This window comes from Neoarius graeffei, chromosome 3 (genome assembly GCF_027579695.1).
Source record: "Neoarius graeffei isolate fNeoGra1 chromosome 3, fNeoGra1.pri, whole genome shotgun sequence".
Classification (NCBI taxonomy): Eukaryota; Metazoa; Chordata; class Actinopteri; order Siluriformes; family Ariidae; genus Neoarius; species Neoarius graeffei.
The window spans coordinates 64,904,549-64,924,897 of record NC_083571.1 but is presented as its reverse complement, the minus strand read 5'-3'; the positions used below and the strand labels follow the sequence as shown (position 1 = coordinate 64,924,897).

The window sequence follows — 20,349 nt, the reverse complement described above, 5'->3', positions numbered from 1 at the left end:
TTGGCTCCTGATGAAACCATACAGCACGGTGAGAGGAGAGGAAAAAAGTATCCACACTGTTTTTTCTAAACTTCAAGAGAAAAATATACCATTTTATGTATGAAGAATCTATAAAAAGCAAAATTCTAAACCATTAAAAATGTAATGCTTGTGCGTCCTGCAACATGAAGACATTCCAGAGTATCTGGAATAATCAATCAAAGAAAGTAAGTAAATAAAAAAATATATTTAAAAAAAATTAAGTCTCAATATTTGACCAGAGCAGTGAATTTGCTTGGTGAAAACTTTTGAACTTTTTACACTCTCAGTTTACACTATTTGAACATGTTTGTTACTTTTCTGAGCGACTCTGAACATCTCAGAGTCCCAACACAAAATAGCCTGCTGGTGAAACGTCATCCCAAGGGTGTGCAAACTTTTGCACTCAACTGTGTCCTGTTATTGCGCGCACACAAACCAAAAGTTTTTCATTAGGACTTCATCCATCAGGACGATGACGTCCTTGCTGTCGCTCATAAATCCGCCGCCACAAGGACAAGCGGAGACGGTAAGAGGAAACATCATCGTTCTTCACTGACCTGAAAACTCCCCGTGTTCTAGCAATTTCTTTTAAAGGTTCCATGAGTGATGATGATAAAATTAAACAAATGCAAATGCTTAGAAAGTAGAGTAGAATGAGTGAGGAGCAACACTCTCTCTCGCTCTCTCTCTCATTTTTACCTGGCAGGCTTTGGCCGTGATGTCAGAGGGCGTGTCAGGAGAGAAGGCGGGTCTGAGAGCTGCACCAACCTGAAGGCAAAGGGGAAAAAAAATTTAAATTAAAAAAAAATATATATATATATATATATATATATATATATATATATATATATATATATATATGAGTGATTCCACGCTTATGGGTACTGAAATGGGGACATGAACTTATTTTTAAAAATTCACCTAAAACCATTTCTTTTTTTACCATCAGGTCACAAAACATGTAATCTTTAATGAATGATATGTTAAAAGACAACTTTAATTTTCTGAGATGTAATAAAAACATATTTATATGCCAAAGTCAGAACGTAACAGAAGTGTTGTGGACATATATATTCTCAATTTTAACAATGTAGAATTACTTTTTGAAACATAGGAAGGTGATGTTTTAGCAAATATAATTAATAAACATGTGTAGTAGAATAAACATACACATTCTTTCAATAAGAGTAACATGGTATATAGCTAGATTGTAATTAATTTGTAACAGACGCGAGATGGACAATCGTAACAGAAGTAATGTAACAGACATCATTTTGGAACTCATAGGCTTGACTTTGGCATATAAATATGTTTTTATTACATCTCAGAAAATTAAAGTTATCTTTTAACATATCATTCATTAAAGATTACATGTTTTGTGACCTGATGGTAAAAAAAGAAATGGTTTTAGGTGAATTTTTAAAAATAAGTTCATGTCTCCGGGCGGCACGGTGGTGTAGTGGTTAGCGCTGTCGCCTCACAGCAAGAAGGTCCGGGTTCGAGCCCCGTGGCCGGCGAGGGCCTTTCTGTGCGGAGTTTGCATGTTCTCCCCGTGTCCGCGTGGGTTTCCTCCGGGTGCTCCGGTTTCCCCCACAGTCCAAAGACATGCAGGTTAGGTTAACTGGTGACTCTAAATTGACCGTAGGTGTGAGTGTGAATGGTTGTCTGTGTCTATGTGTCAGCCCTGTGATGACCTGGCGACTTGTCCAGGGTGTACCCCGCCTTTCGCCCGTAGTCAGCTGGGATAGGCTCCAGCTTGCCTGCGACCCTGTAGAAGGATAAAGCGGCTAGAGATAATGAGATGAGATGAGTAACAGCTCATTCACATGGACTTATGGTGGATAATTTAAACAATAATAATAATAATAATAATAATAATAATAATTAAAAAAACAAAAACTCTATGCACTTATCAAATAAAGAGATTCTATCAGCACAAAACTGATGTTTTGACTAACTGTGAAGATGAAGTTGAACTCACGTTAGCCTGGTACTGTTCTAAAATCACATGACCAGGAAACTCCGGCTCGGGCACCGAGGCAAACTTCTTAATGATGTCCTCGAGAGCCTGCAGGCCGGCCATGCGCAGCTGGTGACTGTGATCCGTAGCAGCCATGAAGGCCATCCGGATCAGATCGGACAGATGCAGCACCAGGAGATCACCTGGAAGGAAAACGATCAAAGCGATGAGAAAAATCAGCCCGAGACTGCCCAGAGGAGCCTGAGTATTTTAGTCATCGAGCGTCACTACGATGTCACCTTTTGGATTTTTGGCTTTGGCAGTGCGAGCTGCAGCCAGGTCGAAGTGCGTTTTGTCTGCGTTTTCACACAGGTGGATGATACGACAGAGGCAGTCGGCAGCGAACACGCGCGTCACCCAGCGTGGAGCGACAGACGGCTTTGATTTGTCGTCTTCACCCAGCCCCGTGAACATGATGTCGTCATCCATTTCGTCCTTCTTCTCCGAGTCTTCCTCGTCTTTCTCCAACTCGAATGCCATGGCGCCTCCAACCTCTGAGATGAGAGGAAGACCAAGATAGACACTGGGTTCTTAAAGAAATGGTTAAGGCCTTCAGATTATTTTCATCTCTCATCAGGACGCAAAAGTAGCTCAATTATCACAAGCCAAATCAACAGATACGGGGTTTGCTTTTACAGGAATGAAAAACTGTTTTTAAAGTCTTATCAATAGCAGAATAATCCAATCTAAACATTGGACATAGAGCATATGCAGCACATTTTAGAGATGTTGCAACATTCAAGCTTTGATGATTATTTTAATCCCAAAAGATTCTGACTTGTGATTGATGTTTCTCTCTTCACTGGTGACAGATATGATTAGACCTCATTAGGCTTATAGCTGTAACTGATTGCTGCCTGTATGTACTTTTTTTTTTAATTGTAGGAGGAAATGTTAGGAAGAAAGCAATAATAATGATACACGTTATATTATTCCATATAATGCATTTAAATAATATTGGCTGGCATTGAGTGGTCTATCAGATATATTCTATTCAGCTAGCATGATACTGAACTCGTCTTCGACTTGTTCAATATCATGCTAGCTGAATGGAATATATCTGATAGACCATAAAAAAAAGCCAGGCAATATAATAATAATAATAATAATAATAATAATAATAATAATAATAATAAATACACACATTTCATATCAGCATTCTCGAAGGCCAACGCTAGCTTACCTGCGACTGGACGTCTAGCTGGTGTAGTGTTAGCGCAGGCCAGTGCTAGCGCAGTCAAGCCAAATATTATCATTATTATTTTTCATCATTTATTTAGTTACTTTTAAAATCAACATCGATAACTACACACAACAGAGCAAAATAGCAGCCCAAATTCTCTCAAAATCTTCCGCTTTTAACGAAGCAAACCCCGTGGCCATGTTTGTTTACAAACTGTCACAGTCACTTGTTGACGTGTCTCTTTTCCAGTTTTTCGATGTCCGTTGGTATGTTTTTCTCTTGTAAATATGCATGAAGAATATATAATAAAAGTTTTGGTAGCCTTTCGGATGTTCAGCGAATCTTTACTTTCAGTTTATTTACTTCGTGCTGAATCCTAGCACTGGATTAGCCTCGTCTTCTCTCTTTCCCAGTGGACAAAGAAATGCTTGTGTGCATGCGCAGCAGAAAGGTTCTCTCACTGGATATTCGCATGAGCTCGGATGTGTGACGTCATGTTGTCTTGACAACATGCAATATTGTAACAGTATTGCACACTCATTCTCCATTGGGTAGAGTGGTGTAATACATGGAGGATAAGCGATATGATAACACTGCATTCCATCAATAAACCCACTAGAAGGGAACAGAATGAAAGTTTTTATTCCATGGAAAAAGTGGCCCGTATGTATAATATTCAATATTATCTACTGTATTATGCAATATTGTTTTTCTATTATTATTATATTGAATAATAATTACAATTATCTAAAATAATTAAATATTACTAAATAAATGATTAAATAATATTAAAATGAATAATTGTCATTTTCTATATTTTATATTCAATATTATATGCTGCATTATTCAATAATATGAGTATTATTATTATTAACCTGATGGTAAAATTGTGCAGAATCTTCAGTCTTGAAAATTCAAGATTTCCTATCTTTGTTTTAAATTTTTTCAAAATTCTAAAACTTTCCAGTTTTAGAAAAAGTCCCAAAAGAAAAAGAGAATACATTTTTAATAAATATAAATTAATAAAAGTAATTTAAAAGTAAAATTTGCAGAAATTAATACAAAATCATAAAAGCTAAACATTAATAGATAATGCTAACCTGTTAAAAATATTTCTAGATTTTTTTTTTGCGGGGGAGGGAATGTGTATTTTGAACATGTTTCAGATCTTTGTAGACTAAAAAATAAAATAAAAATCCTTCTATACGGTGTTGTATTAATATGGACTCTCGCACACACATTAAATGATACGCTGTTCGACACTGTTGCTAGGCAACCGGAGATAATCGTGTACCTGTGCTGGCAGCGAGGACGTCTTTGCACAGTTTGAGCCAGTGTGAGAGTTTGCCCACAGCCAGAGAGGACAGCATGTGTCCCAGCGTGTCGTGGATATCCGAGCACAACTTCCTGTCTGTCTCACGGTCCAGCATCCCGAACAGGACGCCCTCCAGCCCCGTCTCACTGATGTTCAGGTCTAAAACAGTGAAGAGGCTGTTAATATTTACTCTTCACAAAGTTCTAAAGTTAAAAAAAAATGAATTCATTAAATATATATTTAAAAAAAAAAAGTTTGTCCCCCCCACCCACAAATCATTCAACTTTGGATATTTCTATACTGTTTATTTTTAACATATTTATAACATTAACATGTCAGATATAGCATCAATATTCAAAAGTATCAAATAAATATATTACTCTACTGGACGGTGAAATAAAAGCAGCACACTGTGTCCTGATTTCATTCGGCGTGTAGATGTATTTCCTGTTCAAACAGGAAGTCAGTGTGACATACTGATAGTGGCGCTGTCCTTGTTGTCTCCGGCCTTCTTGGCGAGGCTCATGGCGTACTCGCACACCTCCGCCGCCTCCCTTTGGACCAGCTGCCTCAAACAGGCCACGGCCGCACGCCGCAAAAGCAGGTGAGAACTGCACAGGTGCACCTACACACACACACACACAGAGCAATACAAATGCTAGCCTTGTTCTTTATACACGTACACACTTGATTAACTAAAGAACACACAGGCCGTGAGCGAGTCTTACACAGAGACAGGGCACCAGGCTGGACAGGTTGACGTGGCGTGGTGCGAACATGTGCAGCTGCTGGAGGCACGAGATGGCGGCCGCCTGTACCAATGAGTCTGAGTGATCCTGCATGATGGCGCAGCCGACCAGACACGACGAGCGGATGGTCGAGATCGTCACACTGTTTCCTACACACAAAGAAACGCAGGGAAATGAGACAGGTTTTCCACCGACATATTCGTCATACACATTCCAAAACTCAGGATACATTGAGGTGAAAAAACAGAAGTAGGGGTCGACCGATAATCGGCCTGGCCGATATATCGGGCCGATATTCTGCATTTTTAGGGTTATCGGTATCGGCCATAATTTCCACAGATATGCCGATAACATGCCTTTTTGCAGCCATTTCGTTCCTAACGCGACTGCCACTGCACGTCCTTTCCTGCACTCGCCTCTCTGAGTTCAAGAACACGGTCCCGCCCACCACAACATCTGATTTGTTTGGCACAAGAGATATAGCCAATCGACACGCGCAGCTCACTCTGAACTGTTTCAAGGCGCCCGTATCAAGGTAAGGACACGCTGCTTTTCCCGCAATAAGTCACAAACACACAAGTTGCAAAAGCACAACATCATTATATGTTTACATTCTTCATCTACTACTCGTTAAAATTGTCCATTTGCATCTGTGTAGCCAGGCAAACTTAGCTTACGGAAGGAAGCACTTGAATTAGCCGACAACCAACTAGTCTCGCTGAAACAGCATAACGTAGGCTGCAGTCATTTTTAAATCCCCGTCTGGAAACGTTGTGAATGTGTCAGTAGTTCTACTCGAACAGTAGAATGACAGCCATACAGAGAGGTGGTCAAGGGAAGACGAAATAAAACGTAGTGTTTGTGTTCTGTAGGCTAGCGCAAGCCTACTGGCCATTTGTTATGGTGATGAGTAAACTTCATGACGTGACTCGTGCTCAAAAAGCGCACTGCACTTGTATGTTAGGTAACTTTATAAAGTGCTGTTTGAACATTTAAACAAGCCAGGTGTGACTAGTATTTATAATTCTTGCGCAAGTGATTCTCCTTGCTAGCACTTCTGATTCGGAAAGCGATATACTCTTAAAGGAGCAGCCGCTCCTAATAGGGAGCGATAGCCTACTTTACTGTATGTTTGATTTTACTTTTTAAAAAATGCTGCAGGCAGCTCCCTACACTTGGTTTGTTATTTAAAAACTACTTGAAGTTGGTAAGTCTTACTTAGTTCTTAGTGTAAAAGAATCCAGAGTGTATTTTCATTTATTTTCCACTGAAAATGGTGAGCTGTAATATAGTAGAGAGTGATTTATTTTTTTATTGGTGAATATTTATTTTATTTCTCATTTTATTCTAACTAATGTTTGACTTTATTGTACAAATGCTGCTGGCATCTCCCTGCACAAAATTTCATGTTCAATTTTACAATTAAACATACATTTCATGGATATGAAGGTCTGTGTCAGTGTGTGCTATGTTTAATTTCATGTGAATTATAATGTTTACATTTATCGGTTGCACATATCGGTTATCGGCATCCCAATTCCATAATAATCGGTATCGGCCCTGAAAAAAACATATTGGTCGATCCCTAAACAGAAGCCTGTACTTTTAATGTAACAAAAATGAGCTAAATAGATTGAATAAAACAAGTTAATTTTTTTTTTTACTTGGCCTAAAATTATTACACTGTGCTGCTATGATTTACTAATTGGCTCATTAGGTCAGATGCTGCTGTTTTTCATAGCAAATTTATTAGCTAGACTACAGGGGGTGTAGGAGGATTGGGGGAATTTATTTATTTTCCTGCCATGCTTTGGATTCCCAAACTAAGTTGCAACACCATGTGGCTTTTATTTATAAGTCACATTCTCCTCTTTGCTGTCGTTTATTAATTCTACATATTAAAATGACAAATATGCCCCTCACTAAACTGGATTTTGAAATGTTACAAAATGAAATAAGCCACGTTTAAATTAAGAGGGTGCATGATATTTTAGTCTTTTTTGCAATCCTGGGAGGTTACACTAGTTCAGTTAAAACTAGACAAACCAGCTCTGAAAAGTGAAAATATGATGAAACCTGATTGAATATACAAACAAACAAACAAACAAACAAACAAACAAACAAACAAACAAACAAACAAACAAACAAACAAACAAACAAACAAACAAACAAACAAACAAACAAACAAACAAACAAACAAACAAACAAACAAACAAACAAACAAACTAACTAACTAACTAACTAACTAACTAACTAACTAACTAACTAACTAACTAACTAACTAACTAACTAACTAACTAACTAACTAACTAACTAACTAACAACGTGGGGTCGCAAAAGTTCAGAATCGCAAGCCACTGGTTATCCTCCCATGAATATAAACTCTTTTTGTATCATCATCTTCATTAGGCTTACCCTGGAGCTCAGGGCCAACGGTGGTGATGAGGGCTCCGAGGCAGCGGCCCAGGCACTGGTGCACCTCGGTGTGTGAGGGGGGAACGGTGAGGAGCAGGGTCAGCACTAGAGACAGAGTCGGCTCCACGTAACCCCGATACATCGGACCACTCGAGTCCACAATCAGAGCCAGAGAATGCAGAGCCCACGTCTGCAACACACACACACACACACACATCGTTCCGATCATCATTCCTCACAATTCATGACGTCTCATCATGCAGCTGAAAGCCCTGACATCGTCTCAAGAAGATAAACTCCGCTGTTCTACACAGAGAAGCGGAAAGGAGACAGAACCATCTGGAACACCAATACATTCCTCACGTGTTGATACAAATAACATAATTTAACTTTGCGAGATACTGCTAATGTTCGATGTCGTAAAATGTTGTCCTTCTTAAATAGTAGCTGTTTCAAAAGGATAAATCATCAAAACTGAAAAAAGTAAAAAGATGAGTTGACTTTGGGGCTGATTTCTTTATAGTCCAGACTGTAGATTTGGTCAAACTCTAAGCTATAAAATTCAAAATTAGAATTGCCTCTGGTGATTTTCTCTTCTCATCTAATATCACAATTTCCGGGCGGCACGGTGGTGTAGTGGTTAGCGCTGTCGCCTCACAGCAAGAAGGTTCCGGGTTCGAACCTCACGGCCGACAGGGGCCTTTCTATGTGGAGTTTGCATGTTCTCCCCGTGTCCGCGTGGGTTTCCTCCGGGTGCTCCGGTTTCCCCCACAGTTTAAAGACATGCAGATTCGGTACAATGGGGCCACTGTAATTGGCGCAAGCTGTTGTGGTTTCCCATACCATGATGGATATATATTTTCCTATGGCAAAAGCTAAATAAATAAATAAATAAATTTTATTCTGGACCTGCAATCTCTCACCTGGACCTCATGAGAGGTGGCGTCCTGCGCCAGGGCAAGCAGGATACTGACGCTAGTCTTGAGGTGCTGACCCGAACCGATGCCACCCACGTAGCGGTGCAGGCAACCCAGAGCCAGAGAGTGTCCCGTCCTGGAGACAACGTCTCGAGCAGACTTTAGCCTGTTCGAAAATAATTCTGCTTTTAAACCAAACATCATAACAACAGCTTGAGGAAAACATTTGTTGTATAAAGGCCAAAATATTGCCAAAACTCGTGTTGTCAAGTCTGGGCTCACAGAGAAAATCTTCATTATATTATCAATTATCAAGTGTTGTAACCACAAAAATAATATTTCTACATCTTTCTGTTTTGGTGTGCTATAATAATAAATTCAGTGTGTTACTTAGATTAACACAATTATAACAATTTTGTAATATTTATTATGCTGGGATACATGTTTACATTATTTTGCACTGGTTCACAACACACATTTATTTTCATAAATTGAGCAGCGTTTCTTTTGTGAGCTATGGCCTGAGCAGCCGCCAAGGGAGTTTACTGGGAGCTATGGCCTGAGCAGCCGCTGGGGGAGTTTACTGGGAGCTATGGCTTGTGCAGTCGCCGGGGGAATTTACTGGGAGCTATGGCCTGAGCAGTCGCCGGGGGAGTTTACTGGGAGCTATGGCCTGAGCAGCCGCCAAGGGAGTTTACTGGGAGCTATGGCCTGAGCAGCCGCTGGGGGAGTTTACTGGGAGCTATGGCTTGTGCAGTCGCCGGGGGAATTTACTGGGAGCTATGGCCTGAGCAGTCGCCGGGGGAGTTTACTGGGAGCTATGGCCTGAGCAGTCGCCGGGGGAGTTTACTGGGAGCTATGGCCTGAGCAGTCGCCGGGGGAGTTTACTGGGAGGTATGGCCTGAGCAGTCGCCGGGGGAGTTTACTGGGAGCTATGGCCTGAGCAGTCGCCGGAGAGTTTACTGGGAGCTATGGCCTGAGCAGTCGCCAGGGGAGTTTACTGGGAGCTATGGCCTGAGCAGTCGCCAGGGGAGTTTACTGGGAGCTATGGCCTGAGCAGTCGCCGGGGGAGTTTACTGGGAGGTATGGCCTGAGCAGTGGCCGGGGGAGTTTACTGGGAGCTATGGCCTGAGCAGTCGCCGGAGAGTTTACTGGGAGCTATGGCCTGAGCAGTCGCCGGAGAGTTTACTGGGAGCTATGGCCTGAGCAGTCGCCAGGGGAGTTTACTGGGAGCTATGGCCTGAGCAGTCGCCGGGGGAGTTTACTGGGAGCTATGGCCTGAGCAGTCGCCAGGGGAGTTTACTGGGAGCTATGGCCTGAGCAGTCGCCAGGGGAGTTTACTGGGAGCTATGGCCTGAGCAGTCGCCGGGGGAGTTTACTGGGAGGTATGGCCTGAGCAGTCGCCGGGGGAGTTTACTGGGAGCTATGGCCTGAGCAGTCGCCGGTGAGTTTACTGGGAGCTATGGCCTGAGCAGTCGCCAGGGGAGTTTACTGGGAGCTATGGCCTGAGCAGTCGCCAGGGGAGTTTACTGGGAGCTATGGCCTGTGCAGTCGCCGGGGGAGTTTACTGGGAGCTATGGCCTGAGCAGTCGCCGGGGGAGTTTACTGGGAGCTATGGCCTGAGCAGTCGCCGGGGGAGTTTACTGGGAGCTATGGCCTGAGCAGTCGCCGGGGGAGTTTACTGGGAGGTATGGCCTGAGCAGTCGCCGGGGGAGTTTACTGGGAGCTATGGCCTGAGCAGTCGCCGGAGAGTTTACTGGGAGCTATGGCCTGAGCAGTCGCCAGGGGAGTTTACTGGGAGCTATGGCCTGAGCAGTCGCCGGGGGAGTTTACTGGGAGCTATGGCCTGAGCAGTCGCCGGGGGAGTTTACTGGGAGGTATGGCCTGAGCAGTCGCCAGGGGGAGTTTACTGGGAGCTATGGCCTGAGCAGTCGCCAGGGGAGTTTACTGGGAGCTATGGCCTGAGCAGTCGCCAGGGGAGTTTACTGGGAGCTATGGCCTGAGCAGTCGCCGGGGGAGTTTACTGGGAGCTATGGCCTGAGCAGTCGCCGGGGAAGTTTACTGGGAGGTATGGCCTGAGCAGTGGCCGGGGGAGTTTACTGGGAGCTATGGCCTGAGCAGTCGCCGGAGAGTTTACTGGGAGCTATGGCCTGAGCAGTCGCCAGGGGAGTTTACTGGGAGCTATGGCCTGAGCAGTCGCCGGGGGAGTTTACTGGGAGCTATGGCCTGAGCAGTCGCCAGGGGAGTTTACTGGGAGCTATGGCCTGAGCAGTCGCCGGGGGAGTTTACTGGGAGCTATGGCCTGAGCAGTCGCCGGGGGAGTTTACTGGGAGGTATGGCCTGAGCAGTCGCCGGGGGAGTTTACTGGGAGCTATGGCCTGAGCAGTCGCCGGAGAGTTTACTGGGAGCTATGGCCTGAGCAGTCGCCAGGGGAGTTTACTGGGAGCTATGGCCTGAGCAGTCGCCAGGGGAGTTTACTGGGAGCTATGGCCTGTGCAGTCGCCGGGGGAGTTTACTGGGAGCTATGGCCTGAGCAGTCGCCGGGGGAGTTTACTGGGAGCTATGGCCTGAGCAGTCGCCGGGGGAGTTTACTGGGAGCTATGGCCTGAGCAGTCGCCGGGGGAGTTTACTGGGAGGTATGGCCTGAGCAGTCGCCGGGGGAGTTTACTGGGAGCTATGGCCTGAGCAGTCGCCGGAGAGTTTACTGGGAGCTATGGCCTGAGCAGTCGCCAGGGGAGTTTACTGGGAGCTATGGCCTGAGCAGTCGCCGGGGGAGTTTACTGGGAGCTATGGCCTGAGCAGTCGCCGGGGGAGTTTACTGGGAGGTATGGCCTGAGCAGTCGCCGGGGGAGTTTACTGGGAGCTATGGCCTGAGCAGTCGCCAGGGGAGTTTACTGGGAGCTATGGCCTGAGCAGTCGCCGGGGGAGTTTACTGGGAGCTATGGCCTGAGCAGTCGCCGGGGGAGTTTACTGGGAGGTATGGCCTGAGCAGTCGCCGGGGGAGTTTACTGGGAGCTATGGCCTGAGCAGTCGCCGGAGAGTTTACTGGGAGCTATGGCCTGAGCAGTCGCCAGGGGAGTTTACTGGGAGCTATGGCCTGAGCAGTCGCCAGGGGAGTTTACTGGGAGCTATGGCCTGTGCAGTCGCCGGGGGAGTTTACTGGGAGCTATGGCCTGAGCAGTCGCCGGGGGAGTTTACTGGGAGCTATGGCCTGAGCAGTCGCCGGGGGAGTTTACTGGGAGCTATGGCCTGAGCAGTCGCCAGGGGAGTTTACTGGGAGCTATGGCCTGTGCAGTCGCCGGGGGAGTTTACTGGGAGCTATGGCCTGAGCAGTCGCCGGGGGAGTTTACTGGGAGCTATGGCCTGAGCAGTTGCCGAGGGGGTGGGTGTTTACTTGTCAAAGCTGTGCTGAGCCATGCTGGCGATGAACGTGGCCTCTCCGACGACCTGCGCCATGCGGCCCAAAGCTTCACCCGCAGCACAGCGCAGGATGGGGTTTGGGTTATCCAGAGCTCCCATCACCAGGGCTAGGGCCGATTTCCGCACCTCCTCGGGGCCCAGAGTACTCTTATTCTCAGCCAGACCCTGCACACATGCATCATAAAATCACAAAAATATCGAAAATACAAATGGTGAATAAAAAGTCAGTTCCAGTTTAGCAAATGTAATATTCCAAGCACACGTTCATATGTTGGTTTATGCGAGGCTCAAGTCTGGAGCGTGCTTTTCAAGGCAGGAAAGAAAAGTTGGCTGATGAATAAAAGGCATAAATTTTACGTCTTTGGTTTAGAGGCACAAGTCAGTCAATATGCGAGTCTTTAACTCGACTTGATTCTCTAACTCAAACTCAACTCTCTAACTTGATTTGCTTCCTTGACTCTCTGAGTCAACTCAACTCTAGCTCGACTCTCACTTGACTCGATTCTCCAACTCAACTCTCTAAATTGACTCAATTCTAGCTCCACTCTCTCTCTTGACTTGATTCTCCAACTCTCTACTCAACACCACAATTTGACTAACTTGACTTGCTTCCTCAACTCTCTAGCTTGTCTCGACTTTAGTTCCACTCTCTTGCTTGACTCACAAAATCAGTCTACTTGATTTGCTAACTCTATTTGACTCTCTAAGTCTACTCAACTCTCCACCTCAACTTGACTCTCCAACTCGATTTGCTTCCTCGACTCTCCAACTGTACTCGACCCTCCAACACTACTCAACTCTCTAATTCAACTCTCCAAACTGACTTGATTCTCTAACTCAACTCGACTCCCCAAATTGACTCGATTCTCTAACTCGACTCTTCGGTTCAACTTGACTCTTCTACTCAACTCTCCAAATTGTCTTGATTTTCTAACTCGACTCTCCAACTCTACTTAACGCTCCTGCTTGACTCTTTAACTCAAGCTTCTAACACTGGCGTTCCTTTAACCCTCCTCAGTTTGATTTACTTTGAGGGCACTGAGCACAGCGGTGAAGATGTTGAGCTGAACAGCCTGCTGTCGCACTCCTTTGGCTTGTTTAATGCACTCAGCAAAGTGATCCAGCATCTGGAGCCTGAAAAACACATCAGACGATTCAGTGCGTTAATTTTGTGATGCTAGCTGATATTACAGCAGTACGTGTAACTTCCTAACTTATTTACACGTACGACATTTTGTTGAAAATACATTTGAATAAATCTAAGTCCACCCTCACTAATAATAACAATAACAACAACAAGAACATTTATCCACTACGGTGCTTGGACAGACACTGTGACTGATGACAGTATAACGACTTGGCGCTAGGGGGCAATTTCTGGAAAAGGTGGAATTTCACCTGTGTTTGAAGGAGACGTGGGGGAAGACGACACCGAAAAGAGCCACCGACGCATCAATGACGGATACACCAAGCGGCAGCGGTCCAGGGACTGCTTCACCCACGGGAACCCGCAGATAGATCGAGGAAGGGTCGTGCTCCAGGGCGCCGCTGCCTGAGGCACTGTTAGGCTGCAACTGATAACACACACACACACACACACACACACACACACACACACACACACAAGCATTATAAGACTTTATAGCACAGCTCAGAATACACAAAGCCTAAAGCACATAAACCAGGGTGGGATATGATTAGCCTTGATCCTATACTCTAATTATTGCAAGAAACACATTTCCATGACAAATAAAGACATCATCCGTTTCACCTGGTCTTCGATGGACTTGTGATCTGTCTCTTGCAGCCAGGAGCCCATGAGGACGCTGTCGTCATAGTGACAGAGAGAACGCAGCAGGGATGTGGTTGTGTTGGATGAATTATCCGTCAGAGTAAACTCAGCGACCAGCTCCCTCAGCAGAGCGCTGAAACTACCTGATCATCATGAACAACAACAACAGCGGTATAAGTACACAGTGGAGCAACGATAGTTTCAAGTAAAATCTCCAGTGTGCTGTGCTGTCCTGTCCAATCCCATGTTTTTAGCTCAGATTAAAGGAAATAAACATGTTTATGAATTTGAGGATGGATTTATTTCCCCATAATCCGCTTGATCTTGTCTTAATAAAAGTTTTTGAGGTAGCACCTCGACAAAAAAAATTCAGCAAGTCATCGCAGATGTTTCAGCTATGAGCCGTGGCATTCCTTGGAGCTCGGGTAAAAACGTTTTTGTCCAACCAGCATCTTCATTTTTGTCAGTTTCGTCAACGTGTCCACAAGTTCCCAGGAGGCTTACTGCTTTTAATTCCATACAGCCAAAACCAAATTAAATCATCATATACATCAGAAACGGACACACTACAGGATGAGAACTGCACTTGCAGGACTTGCCTTCATATGTTTTGGGAGGAAGGAGGGCCAGGATGTCATAGAGTCGAAGGCGTACCATCGCTGCACTGGCCTTCAGGTGAGCACCATGGACCTTTATAACTGCAGGAACGCTGGAAATAGAGCAACCCTTTAGCACAACCACCCCTGAGCCCACACCTTAAATCAGTAAAACTAAGCAACTAATACACAAGTCTTCTTTTTAGTTCTAAAATCAGATATATAGATTTATAATGATGGATGTGAGGAATGAGTTAATGTTAGCTTTTATAAAAAGCACATACTGAGCCATCATGGTCATGGCACATTCAATAGGAGTCATGAGCCGCCGGATCACGTCCTCGGTGAGAAGCTCGGGACAGTGAGCCACGAAACTCCGCATGGCTGACAAGAAAAGGCGAGAAATCATGTCAATTTTTTACCCATTTACAGTGGTGCTTGAAAGTTTGTGAACCCTTTAAAATTTTTTTAGATGTCTGCATAAATATGACCTGAAACATCATCAGATTTTCACACAAGTCCCAAAAGTAGACAAATTAAACAAATAAACAAACAGTTAAACAGTTAAACAAATGAGACAAAAACATTATACAACCCCGATTCCAAAAAAGTTGGGACAAAGTACAAATTGTAAATAAAAACGGAATGCAATGATGTGGAAGTTTCAAAATTCTACATTTTATTCAGAATAGAACATAGATGACATTTCAAATGTTTAAACTGAGAAAATGTATCATTTAAAGAGAAAAATTAGGTGATTTTAAATTTCATGACAACAACACATCTCAAAAAAGTTGGGACAAGGCCATGTTTACCACTGTGAGACATCCCCTTTTCTCTTTACAACAGTCTGTAAACGTCTGGGGACTGAGGAGACAAGTTGCTCAAGCTTAGGGATAGGAATGTTAACCCATTCTTGTCTAATGTAGGATTCTAGTTGCTCAACTGTCTTAGGTCTTTTTTGTCGTATCTTCCGTTTTATGATGCGCCAGATGTTTTCTATGGGTGAAAGATCTGGACTGCAGGCTGGCCAGTTCAGTACCCGGACCCTTCTTCTATGCAGCCATGATGCTGTAATTGATGCAGTATGTGGTTTGGCACATTGTCATGTTGAAAATTGTCATGTTGGAAAATACAAGGTCTTCCCTGAAAGAGACGTCGTCTGGATGGGAGCACATGTTGCTCTAGAACCTGGATATACCTTTCAGCATTGATGGTGTCTTTCCAGATGTGTAAGCTGCCCATGCCACACGCACTAATGCAACCCCATACCATCAGAGATGTAGGCTTCTGAACTGAGCGCTGATAACTTGGGGTGTCCTCCTCCTCTTTAGTCCGAATGACACGGCGTCCCTGATTTCCATAAAGAACTTCAAATTTTGATTCGTCTGACCACAGAACAGTTTTCCACTTTGCCACAGTCCATTTTAAATGAGCCTTGGCCCAGAGAAAACCTCTGCGCTTCTGGATCATGTTTAGATACGGCTTCTTCTTTGAACTATAGAGTTTTAGCTGGCAACGGCGGATGGCACGGTGAACTGTGTTCACAGACAATGTTCTCTGGAAATATTCCTGAGCCCATTTTGTGATTTCCAATACAGAAGCATGCCTGTATGTGATGCAGTGCCGTCAAAGGGCCCGAACATCACGGGCACCCAGTATGGTTTTCCGGCCTTGACCCTTACGCACAGAGATTCTTCCAGATTCTCTGAATCTTTTGATGATATTATGCACTGTAGATGCTGATATGTTCAAACTCTTTGCAATTTGACACTGTCGAACTCCTTTCTGATATTGCTCCACTATTTGTCGGCGCAGAATTAGGGGGATTGGTGATCCTCTTCCCATCTTTACTTCTGAGAGCCGCTGCCACTCCAAGATGCTCTTTTTATACCCAGTCATGTTAATGACCTATTGCCAATTGACCTAATGAGTTGCAATTTGGTCCTCCAGCTGTTCCTTTTTTGTACCTTTAACTTTTCCAGCCTCTTATTGCCCCTGTCCCAACTGTTTTGAGATGTGTTGTTGTCATGAAATTTCAAATGAGCCAATATTTGGCATGAAATTTCAAAATGTCTCACTTTCAACATTTGATATGTTGTCTATGTTCTATTGTGAATACAATATCAGTTTTTGAGATTTGTAAATTATTGCATTCCGTTTTTATTTACAATTTGTACTTTGTCCCAGCTTTTTTTGGAATCGGGTTGTACTTGGTAATTTATTTATTGAGGAAAATGATCCAATATTACATATCTGTGAGTGGCAAAAGTATGTGAACCTCTAGGATTAGCAGTTAATTTGAAGGTGAAATTAGAGTCAGGTGTTTTCAATCAATGGGATGACAATCAGGTGAGAGTGGGCACCCTGTTTTATTTAAAGAACTGGGATCTATCAAAGTCTGATCTTCACAACACATGTTTGTGGAAGTGTATCATGGCACAAACAGAGGAGATTTCGGAGGACCTCAGAAAAAGTGTTGTTGATGCTTATCAGGCTGGAAAAGGTTACAAAACCATCTGTAAAGAGTTTGGACTCCACCAATCCACAGTCAGACAGATTATGTACAAATGGAGGAAATTCAAGACCATTGTTACCCTCCCCAGGAGTGGTCGACCAACAAAGATCACTCCAAGAGCAAGGCATGTAATAGTCGGCGAGTTCACAAAGGACCCCAGGGTAACGTCTAAGCAACTGAAGGCCTCTCTCACATTGGCTAATGTTAATGTTCATGAGTCCGCCATCAGGAGAACACTGAACAACAATGGTGTGCATGGCAGGGTTGCAAGGAGAAAGCCACTGCCCTCCAAAAAGAATATTGCTGCTCATCTGCAGTTTGCTAAAGATCACGTGGACAAGCCAGAAGGCTATTGTAAAAATGTTTTGTGGATGGATGAGACCAAAATAGAACTTTTTGGTTTAAATGAGAAGCGTTATGCTTGGAGAAAGGAAAACACTGCATTCCAGCATAAGAACCTTATCCCATCTGCGAAACATGGTGGTGGTAGTATCATGGTTTGGGCCTGTTTTGCTGCATCTGGGCCAGGACGGCTTGCCATCATTGATGGAACAATGAATTCTGAATTATACCAGCGAATTCTAAAGGAAAATGTCAGGACATCTGTCCATGAACTGAATCTCAAGAGAAGGTGGGTCATGCAGCAAGACAACGACCCTAAGCACACAAGTCGTTCTACCAAAGAATGGTTAAAGAAGAATAAAGTTAATGTTTTGGAATGGCCAAGTCAAAGTCCTGACCTTAATCCAATTGAAATGTTGTGGAAGGACCTGAAGCGAGCAGTTCATGTGAGAAAACCCACCAACATCCCAGAGTTGAAGCTGTTCTGTATGGAGGAATGGGCTAAAATTCATCCAAGCCGGTGTGCAGGACTGATCAACAGTTACTGGAAATGTTTAGTTGCAGTTATTGCTGCACAAGGGGGTCACACCAGATACTGAAAGCAAAGGTTCACATACTTTTGCCACTCACAGATAATGTAATATTGGATCATTTTCCTCAATAAATAAATGACCAAGTATAATATTTTTGTCTCATTTGTTTAACTGGGTTCTCTTTATCTACTTTTAGGACTTGTGTGAAAATCTGATGATGTTTTAGGTCACAAACTTTCAAGCACCACTATATAGTTACAGGTACCGTAATGTTCACAAGATAAGTTAGTTCTTGGTATCACATATGTTCTAGCAGCTGTAAACGGTCGTTCCCTGACTTTGTCGTGATGTTCTGAATATTAAATCGACACCTTCTGACCAGTCAAAATACAAAAATTCAACATTATCTGATATATGAAAATGTTAGAGTGATATTCACGACTGTACGACAAAATTAGTTTTATCCACAACACCAAAAACTTAGAGTTATTAAGCATGTTCAGGATTTTTAGCAACTAGCCAAAGCTCATTTTTACCGCAGAGTGCTCCAGCTCGGCCCTCCAGCGTGACCTGCCAGGTGAAGGAGTCTCCTCGGGCCTTCTCAGCCTCCAGCTCCTTCTGAGAGCGAGGGAACACGTTCCTCCACAGCAGCAGCATCTTGGGCAGGTGGTAGCGCACCAGAGGCGAGCCTGAGCACACGTGGAGTTTACAAACACACTCTGAACTACAGTGTGACAAACAGGTACAGAGCAGCATTTCAAGTTCATGTCAGTGATACAGAGAGTAAAGATGAACTGCATTCAGCTCAAACCAAACTGAGTGTACATCCTATTCATTAAACATTTATACCGTGTTTATACTGTTAGAATTAAAAAATAAATACATAAATAAAAATTGAGACTGTGGAGAATGTTGTATTCATCAGTCAACAAAACCAGGCACAGTCTCATTGCCAACTGAAATCTGATCAGGATTTCGAAAGCATTTACGATACATCTGACTGTAAACAAATGATCAGATATTAAAACTCTGTGTCAAATAATTCAAATTCGAAAATGGAAATTCTGAAAGAAAAAAAAATTTAAAAAATGAGAAACAATGCTGAGAACAGATAGGCAGAGAGAAAGATATATCAAAAGAAAGACGGAGAAAGGACGAAAGAGAAATGTAAATGAGAAGCAACGATAAAGGATCGAGAGAGAAAGGTGAGAGACAAAAAGGAAGCGAGAGAGACAAAAAAGATGAGAGAAACAATGATGAGAAAAGATGAAGAGAGACCAAGACTGATAGACAGCAAGGAAGACATATCAAAAGAAAGACGAAGGAAAGAGACTGTGATTGTTGTCAGCTCTTTTGGTTTTTTTCTGGTATGGTGTCCGCACCAGAGAGGCTGTGTTTTTTTTTGTAAAACACAGAGAGAGAATGAGAGAAACAAATGATAAAGGATGAATGAGAGACAAGAAAGGGAGATAGACTGAAAGAATGACAGAAGAAAGAAGACACAATGAAAGATGAGAGAGACAGAGAGACCAAAAGAGAGACGGAAGAAAGGAAAGGAGAAAGAAAGAAAGACGGTGCGTTTGACTGGTACGAGTCCAGAAATTGTTTTAATTGGATTATTAATTGATTTTAAACCACATCTACATGTGGACTGAATTGAAGTCTCATTTTATTTATTCTTAATTTGAACTGCAGGAAATCTTCTCTCTTAAATTCAGCTCCGGGTCCGAGTCGAGCCGTGAAACTAAACATAGTCGGATCAAACGTTCAAACATCATTCAACAACATGTAAATGCTATGAAACGACAGGAGCAGGCACCAGCACTCACATGTTTCATGGAAATACAACCCAGTTTACTTGTTTGCTTCCTGCTGAGAAGCAGGTGATCAGTGCAGTTTACCTAAAGTCATGAGCGCTCCCAGGAGCAGCCAGCCGGCTTGCGTACGGTGCAGAGAGAGACGACTGTTCTGGGCCGCAGAGCGCAGCAAATCCTCCGCTATACTCACCACCATCTGAAAGAATAATCACAACGAGCCCCAGTTCAACGTTTACACAGAGAACTTGAGTAATTCAGGAATAAAATACACAAACAGCAAATTGAATGAGCATATACACACACACACCTTGCCCTTGGAGTGAGGAATTCCCAGTGGACACTGGTGCACCGCGCCCAGTAGGGCAGCAATGGCGAAGCTGTACCCACTCACGGCTTCGGGCGAGCTCTTCAGGGCGTTGATGCGTTCGGCGCAGCGGTCGAGCAGCGGGGTCAGCTGATTGGGCAGCGCCACGGCAACGCAGCGCAGGCACCAGGCCGCTGCGAGACGAGCTGCCATGCTGGGATGAAGGAGCACCGACATCACTGTGTCCAACAGACCTGCGGCGTAAATTACAAACTGTAATACGGGGTTTCACTTATCAACAATGGTGACGTCCTCAAGCGTTTTATTCCTCTTATACGATGTCGATCTGTTATCATTTCGTCGTTCCATCAGCAGCCTCTTTTCTTTCTTTCACTACGTTCTGTACG

The 20,349-nt window shown here is 43.8% G+C and overlaps 1 protein-coding gene across 1 annotated transcript in view; it reads right to left on the bottom strand.

Moving 5' to 3' along the window:
- The window catches only part of heatr5b (HEAT repeat containing 5B), a 57,326-nt gene that overhangs the window by 11,168 nt on the left and 25,809 nt on the right, over window positions 1-20,349 (bottom strand). Inside the window, exons 10-26 of the mRNA XM_060917141.1 lie at window positions 19,946-20,196; window positions 19,723-19,834; window positions 18,358-18,510; window positions 14,713-14,812; window positions 14,428-14,541; window positions 13,812-13,971; window positions 13,439-13,614; window positions 13,069-13,174; window positions 12,015-12,205; window positions 8,627-8,786; window positions 7,704-7,893; window positions 5,268-5,437; window positions 5,017-5,164; window positions 4,519-4,698; window positions 2,281-2,535; window positions 2,003-2,184; window positions 721-789 (exon numbers count right to left, since the gene is read on the bottom strand). Of these exons, the coding sequence (XP_060773124.1) occupies window positions 721-789; window positions 2,003-2,184; window positions 2,281-2,535; window positions 4,519-4,698; window positions 5,017-5,164; window positions 5,268-5,437; window positions 7,704-7,893; window positions 8,627-8,786; window positions 12,015-12,205; window positions 13,069-13,174; window positions 13,439-13,614; window positions 13,812-13,971; window positions 14,428-14,541; window positions 14,713-14,812; window positions 18,358-18,510; window positions 19,723-19,834; window positions 19,946-20,196 (2,717 nt within the window). The remainder of the gene's footprint in view (window positions 1-720; window positions 790-2,002; window positions 2,185-2,280; window positions 2,536-4,518; window positions 4,699-5,016; window positions 5,165-5,267; window positions 5,438-7,703; window positions 7,894-8,626; window positions 8,787-12,014; window positions 12,206-13,068; window positions 13,175-13,438; window positions 13,615-13,811; window positions 13,972-14,427; window positions 14,542-14,712; window positions 14,813-18,357; window positions 18,511-19,722; window positions 19,835-19,945; window positions 20,197-20,349) is intronic.